The 8,428-nt window shown below is 33.1% G+C and overlaps 1 protein-coding gene across 1 annotated transcript in view; it reads right to left on the reverse strand.

Moving 5' to 3' along the window:
• The window catches only part of CUBN (cubilin), a 153,060-nt gene that overhangs the window by 93,835 nt on the left and 50,797 nt on the right, over nt 1-8,428 (reverse strand). Inside the window, 1 exon segment of the mRNA XM_087917141.1 lies at nt 906-985. Coding sequence (XP_087773267.1) covers nt 906-985 — 80 coding nt within the window.

An 8,428-nucleotide genomic window follows, 5' to 3' on the forward strand; every position in this document is an offset into this window, starting at 1 on the left:
TCAGAGTTTTTTCACCCTTTCTCATTTTATATTTTACTTGAGAGCATTGATAGAAAGTAATGACTACAGAAGACAAACAGACATTTCTCTAATATTTATAATTTAGACATTAAACTTGGTGACCAAAAGACTGTCAAAATTGTTTCTCCTTTTTGAGAAAGTACCTGTGCAAATCTAGCCCTTTTATTTCATGGATACCACTACTATAGAGTTAGAAATTACTTATTTTCCAGCCACCAGATGCCCTGGGGAGAGTTGCGTGCTCCAAATAATATTATTCAGTCCATCTTAATTGAAACTAATAGGAACAAATCCAGCACATTGGCTATCTAACCCTGACTATCTTTCAAATGAAATCATCCTTCTTTAATCCTGATCTCAAATGGAGCCCAAAAATAGTGTCGTGGCATGGAAAACAAAGCTAAAAACAGATATTCCTTGACTTACAACTGTTCATTTAATGACCTCTCTAAGTTACAATGGCACTGAAAAAACGTATGGCTGTTTTTCAGCCTTAGAAATGTTAATGCATTCTCATGTCAAATTCCCATAGTTAACATACATCTATAGGGCTGAATCTGGAAGATTTTTTACATGACCAACTAGTGTATATTGTTTTATATTGTGTATATTGTACAGTTTTAACAAATATTAGTTTTTATTCTTTGTTTTATTATTATACAACCTCAAACATTCTTCCCTAATCTCACAATGCTGGCTAGGACTGATGGGATTTTTACTCGAACACATAACGAGGCATGCTGCATTTGGACAATCTGTTAATCTAAGACAAATGTGTAGGAAGCAAAACCAGTCACCCACATGATTGGACTACATGAATTATTTATAAAAAAAATTCTGGTTTAAAGGGGGAAAAAAGTCACTGCCAAAAAATGCAAATTTACTTCAGAAATCTTGGGAGTTATCTGTGGTATTTCCTGCAAAAAGGCTTTGACAGAGTATAGAGTTCTGCCAGTGAAGTTCTCTAAATCAAAAGGAAAAATAAAACACATCGATTGGATTTTTACTGTGTCAAATGTTAACTCCCAGTCTCAGAAAAAAAGTCTGGAAACTAATAAGAAAGAATGCCAACTTTAATGAATGACACTTTTGAAATGAAAATAAATTTAACCAATAAATACAACCCAGTTGGAAACAGCTGCTGAAGCAAAGAAGGGTTCTGTCTGCTAGCTCTAAGCAAAAGGTGAAAAGAAAAATTTTGGGGTTTTTTGCAGCAAGAGGCTGTGGGATTGAAAGCACTAAGTTTGTATTCATTATTCCCACTTCGGTTGGAAGGTATTCCGTATTCGGCACATAGTCATGTTATCAATGTGATCATGTAAATGTCTTTGAACAATGATGGCTCCCTTGGCTGGTCAGGGGAAATCTTTACCTTTATACATTATGTATGTTGTATAGAGCAAATCTAAAGTACAACACATAAAGGCTATTTCCAGTTGCTACTTGTGGGCTTTGCTTACTGATTATATGCATTAACTAGAGACATATGCAGCCCCACCCTCACCCTCACTGGTGATGTTATCTATTGGGTAATGTTTTTAATAAATCAACCAAATTCAAAGAGAACCAAAATTACACAATATTATGCTTATTATTAAAAGTCTAAAAACCCTATCCCCAAAAATAGTGGCAACTCTTGCCTTTTCAAACAATCTATTGTATTGGATGTAGATCTGGATTTATTTATTTATTTATGTGATTAATTAATTAATTAATTTGTCGCCTATCTGTCCATGGGGCAACTTTTAGAGGCTTAGAGAAATAAAAAGGAAGAAATGAAGAGTGTAAACAGAAGTAAAGTAATAAACTAATAAAATAAATAATGAACACAATGGGAATACATCAACATAACAAAAAGATGAAGAGGAAGGTGGGGCTGGTGTCGCGGCAGTACGATGTATGATCTTGAAGCTCCAAGATCGCCGTTGCTTGACAGTAACAGTAAAGAGTGCATCCTGTCGATCTTTTTTTTCTCTTTCTCTTTTTTCCTTTTTGCTCTCATATTACTTTATGTTAGAGATTCCTTTTCAGTTTTTCTCTTAAGTTTTTTAAATTAATTTTTTGCTCTTTAAAATACTTTTAACTCTTTTGTTTTTGAAAAGGAGGGGGGAAGTGAAAGTAGAGGAAAATATGTAACACTGCCACCCAGAGGCTTGGAAACATTGTTTTTCTTTCACTTTCTGAGAACAGACAAAGCTGAGAAAGAACTAAGGCTTTTCTTCAAGGACTTTGAGCCTATTTGATAAGATAGAGGGAAGAGCATGGAAAAGGGTTATTACAGATGCTCTTCTGGGTTTCTATCAGTGGCTGGAGTCTGGTGTTGAAAGAAAGTTTGGAATTTACAAAAAGAAGATTACAAGACCCTAGAGAAGAGAGTTATAAAAATTGTTTGGAATCCAACAAAAAGCCTTAGATATTATACAGGTGCAGTGTGTTTTTCTCTTTTCTCTTATTGATAGAAAATTGGCTCTCTTTTTTTGACTTTGGACTTATCCTTTACTTACCCCCTCCCTATTAGCTATTTATTCGTGGTGGACATTTGGGATTTTGGCCTTTTGAAATTTACTTTTGTCTCCTTTTTTAAAAATGAAGTTTTAATTGGGTTTTCACACACACAAAATACAAGTAAAACATCTCTTTTGAAAATAGCATGGTCCCGGGTTAAACTTCTTTATATAGACACAAATTCAATTTCATGCTCATTTTTGTGTTCTATTCCATATCTTATATTATTCTACATTTTCTATATAGTTTTTCTCCTCTTTTAATTTTCTCAATTTTATTTTATTTTATCTCATCTCAATTCAAATCATTATATTTATACTTTTGTCTGTTCGGTTTCAATTTCATATTATCTTTTCTTATTAAACAAATTTCTCCTGTAGTTACTAATTGGAGTATGACACCTTTATATCTTTTAATTGCATCCATTCAATTCTTATTTAAACTTCAATATATACCTTAAGGTTATGACTTTCAATATAATACATAATACATAACTTCCAATCGAATTCTGCTTGGTACATTCTTATAATACACACTATATTCTTTAAAACAAAGGATTATGAATATATGTAATTATAAACCCTCATTCCATTCCAATTCAGTTCTATCATTAATAATCATTAAAGTCTTAACATCTTTAACATTTATTTTCAGTTAAATATCATACTTCCTTAAAAACACATATCATCTCCATAATTGATTTTCCCCTTATTTCTCTTCACATATGTTTTGTAAATCATTAAATATTCATTTTGTAACATTTATTTATTGACAAGCATTCCACTAAGTTACGATAACTATTTTATCAAACATTTTAATCATACATTGTTTCATATTTTCTAAAATTATTTCTATTTTTAATATAACCATACTATCTTATGTACCTTTGCAGAATCCCTTTTTCTATTAGATTTTCACCCATTATCTTTAAATAGGCCCTGTTTCTCTATATTTTGTTTCTGTCCTTTATAACTTCTTTTCCTTTCTTTCTTCCCTCCCTTCTTCTCCCTCCCTTTTTACCCACTTGTCTCTCTCCTTCTAATTCTCTCTTCTGCATTTCTCTCTTCTGTTGCTTTCTGATTTTATACTTATTTTTCACTCTTTGGGGGGGGGTTGTTTTTCCCAAACTTAAACTTTCCATTCTCTTTCCCCCCTTTCCTTTTCCCCCCCCCACCTAAGATTACTTGTTCATTAAAGATGGCTTCTTCTTTGTCCCAATCTTCCTCTTCTGCAGGCATTTCTTGTTGTTTCTCATAGTTCCAAATCTCCATTTCTAAGAACTGAAATACAAAGCCAAAAGAACCTCTCCCTTATTGTGCATCTTCTTTGTACTTTTTAAGTTCCATTTTCAGTTCTTCTAAAAGTGGAGCCATTTTAAACAGTTTTAAACAACCACCCGATTGATTTTAGTCATTCAAATGCAATAACCAAGAATCCAGAGATCACCAAGTAATCCAAATAGTCCCAAGCTGTTTCTTCTTATTGCTTTTTTCACTTTCTCTTCTCTTACTATTTTGTTGCGATGTTTCAGTTAAAAATGTATCTTTTGGAAATCTTGTTGAGATTTTGCTGTAAGTTCTTTTTAATTCCAGGCAGTCTCCTCCCTTCCAGATCCTGCCCTTTTATTCTTTTTCTCTCCTTTCCTGTTTTCAAAAGCTTTTAATTATCCAGAAATCTTTATTATTCCTTTGACTTTTATTTTAAGCATTAAAAGCCTATTAATGTCAAAGTGGATTTTTTTCCAATTTCTTGCTTAAGTCTCTTAGCTGTCAGTATAGGAAGAGGAGAAAAAACCCAAATCCTTTCCCTTTTTTCTCTCTGTCGCAGCTTAGAAATCTTCTTAGGGAACAATGTTATTGTTTTTTTTTAATAGTTTCAATTCCAGGGTACCTTATTTGTTGCTTGTGCTGTTTGACCCAGTCAACCAAAACTTTCTCTTCTTATCTTCCTCCTGCACATTCTTTTCCGATCGAGTTCTTCTTTGTGGTGGCCATTTCTGATCACCGCTACAACCGCCTTCAGGAAAGGGAGTAATGGCCAGCTGGGGAGGAGAGATGCGGCTCTCCTCAACACTGCAGGCAGTCTCCCTTCTTCACCACCTCTAAGGGTGGCTTAGCCCTGAAACCAGCCCGGCTCAGGGCACTCAGTGGCAAGCACGGATTGAAACCACGCAAAGACATGGTTTCGGTCTGTCGCCGAAGAAGCTCAAACCAGAAATCCTCACTTTTGTCTCCTTTTTTTAAAGTCTATTTTTTTAAATTTCCTTTTCTCTACCCTTCTTATTGTTATTAGTATTCTTTTTCTTTTCAAGGGAATGGTTCTTTTTTTTCCTTTTCTCTTCCATTTTTTTATTTCCTTTTTTATATTGGATTTATTTGTGGCTCCATTTCTGGGTTGTTGGTTTTTTTGGTATTTCTGAGACTTTTTATGGAATTTTTGGGCCTATTCTATTTTGTCCAATTGGATTAAGGTGTTGAAGAACCTGAAGAAATTGAATTAAGGTGTTGAAGAACCTGAAAAAAATTATTTTTTCTTCCATTTTTTATATTGATTGACCTGACAATTTTCCTTTTTCTTTTTTGTGTTTTTTGGTTTTTTCTTGTCAATTAATTAATTGATTGGAGTAAGGTGTACAAGAACCTGAATAATTTTTTCTTTTACTTTGTTTTCCTTTTTCCTTTGCTATTTTTACTTGGAATTACACTTGTTCAACATATGAGTGGATTAAGGTCTAGAAGAACCTGAAGGTTTTGAATTGTTTGCAACTTTTAATTTTTTTGTGAAATGAGCAGGAAACTAATGGCAGCTGGTTCTTCAATCCCTACTTCTTCCTCTTCACCATCTGGAGGGCAACAATCAATACAGATGATGTTACAACAAGAAAAAGAACAGGAAAAGGTGACACTGCAGATGATTATGCAAGGAATTCAAAACATACAAGCAAGAACAGAGAATATTGAAAAGAGAACAGAGACTATTGAACAAAGAACAGGAAAAACAGATGAAAAGGTGGAGAACATTCAACAAATGATGATGAAATATGACGAGAGATTCCAAAAAATTGAAAAAGATAAACAAACAGATAAGAAGATTGGAGATATTGATGGCAGATTAAGCATGGTCGAACAAGACAAGAGTGGGATGCTGGGATGGGAGATCGACAGATCAGAATTCTACCTTAGATTTCAAAATATAGAGGAAGAAAAAGGACAAAATTTGGCAGAAATAATGATAGAAATTCTGGCTGAGGCATTGGAAATAATCAAAGAGAAGATGATGGATATAAAATAGATGAGGTCTATTGAGTTTTTACAAGATATGCAATGAGAAATAAATTGTCAAAGAAGTTCACATTAGATTTATGCAGAAAGCTATTAAAGTGCAAATATTACAGGTGGCAAGAGAGAAAACATTGAAATATAAAGATAAGGAGATTGTAGTCCTGAAACAAGTACCCAGAAGAGTGAGAGAGATGAGAAGAGAGTATCGATTCTTGACTAAAATATTACTTTAAAAAGAGGTGAATTACAGATGGCCGATACCTGAAGGCTTATTGTTTACATGGCAGGAGCTAAGACACAGAATTGATTCAATTGAGAAAGCAGAATTATTTTATGCAGAATATTTCAGAGGGAAAGAGGAGGAGACAGAAAAAGAAGTGTCACTAATTGAATTCCAAGAGGACTGTCAAGCAGCGATTGAAAAACAGGAAGGCGCAGTAGGTGGAAGTTAGAGAACAACAAGAACCAAGATCTACTAGGGCTGCAAAACCTACTTATAAAGTATAACCATGGAAGAGAAAAAACTGATTACAATTAATATAAATGGACTTAACTCAACTGTTAAAAGAAGGAAAACTTTCCATAAATTAGAGAAATCAAAATTTGATATAATCTGTCTACAAGAAGTACATATGAAAAAAGAACATGAACAAATATTGACACAGCCAAAGCTAGGGAAAATATTTACTGCATTGACACGATGTTAGAAAAGAGAAATGGTCTTATATATTAAAGATACTATCCCAACGGAATTGATTTATACAGATGATGATGGAAGAATTTTAATAGTGGAAATAATGGACAATAATATGAAAACATTCCTGATAGCAATTTACGCTCCAAATGATAATCAAGAAAAATTCTTTAGAAAACTACATATGAAAATAATTGAATTGGACTATGTTGATATTTTCATGATGGGAGATTTCAATGGAATAGTAGATGATAAACTGGACTATACAACACAGAAAACAAAAAAGCAAAGTAGAAAGACTCTCCCTAAATCCTTTTTTAAAATGACAGATGAAATAAATTTAAAAGATGCATGGAGAGAAAGAAATGCTAAAACTAAACAATACACTTTTTATTCTAACAGACACTCATCATGGTCTAGAATAGATATGATATGGATATCAATGGAATTGATTTCCAATATACAAGAAATTGACATAGAAACAAGTACCTGAGCAGATCATAATCCAATGACAATTAAATGGAAAGGACAAAGAAGAAGATCCAGATGGACTTTAAATAATACCATATTAGAAGAAAAAGACTTTATACAAAAAATGGAGAAAGAATTGGGTTTTTTTTTCACAGAAAATAAAAAAGAGGATACATCAATGCAGAAGCTATGGGACACAGTGAAGTCTTATGCCAGAGGCTTGATAGACTATACAGGAAATATTATGAAAAGACAAGCCTCTAAGGTATTAGAGGATGAGTATAAAAGACTTGAAAAAGAGTTACAGAAACTGCCACAGAAAAAGGACATTACAGTAAAAATGGATACAATTAAACACAAAATGGGATTAATGGAAAAAGAAAACTAGCACAAAAAATTAGGAGTGCGAAACAGAACTATTTTGAAGATGAAAATAAACCAGGTAGATGGTTAGCATATAAATTGAGAAAGGAGAGAGAATCAAGAAAAACATTGCAATTAATAGATGATCAAGGCCAAGTTTGCTACGGAAACAAAGAGAAGAAAAAAATTATACAAGACTACTATGGAAAATTGTATGAACAAGAGAATGTAGACGACGAAACATTTAAACAATATTTGCAGAATGCCAATCTATCCCAGATATCTAAAGAGACTGAAATAAAGCTAGAAAGTAACATAATGATGATGGAGTTAACTGAGGCACTTAAGAAAGAAAACTATGGAAAGGCACAAGGTCTGGATGGACTTCCAGTGGAATTTTATAAGACATTACAGGAATCCTTGAATCTTCCATTGTTAGAAGTTATGAATGAAGTCATGTCAAAGAAGAGGATACCCAAATCGTGGTCAGAAGCATATATCACTCTTGTCCCAAAGGAGGATGCCAACCCACAACAAATTAAGAATTATAGACCTATTTCCCTGCTAAACTATAAAATCTTCGCTTCAATATTGGCAGAAAGACTTAAAAGATATTTGAATAATTTTATTCACCTATTTCCCTGCTAAACTATAAAATCTTCGCTTCAATATTGGCAGAAAGACTTAAAAGATATTTGAATAATTTTATTCACCTATTTCCCTGCTAAACTATAAAATCTTCGCTCAATATTGGCAGAAAGACTTAAAAGATATTTGAATAATTTTATTCACCCTGATCAAAATGGGTTTCTGTCAAAGAAACAAATTAAAGATAATATGAGAATAATTCTGGACACTTTGGAATACTATGAGGCACGTCCTGAAAAACAAATGGCTTTGATATTTTTAGATGCGCAGAAAGCCTTCGACAATGTGAACTGGCGATTCATTTTATTACAGCTGGAGCAGATGGGCTTTGGTATGAAATTTACTCAAGCCATAGAAGCTATATATCATAAACAAACAGCAAAGGTAATGACAGAGGGAGAATTGACAGATTCTACTGATATAAGAAAAGAACAAGACAAAGCTA

Source organism: Pseudonaja textilis, chromosome Z (genome assembly GCF_049901715.1).
Source record: "Pseudonaja textilis isolate UNSWEBS1 chromosome Z, rPseTex1.2, whole genome shotgun sequence".
Lineage (NCBI taxonomy): Eukaryota > Metazoa > Chordata > Lepidosauria > Squamata > Elapidae > Pseudonaja > Pseudonaja textilis.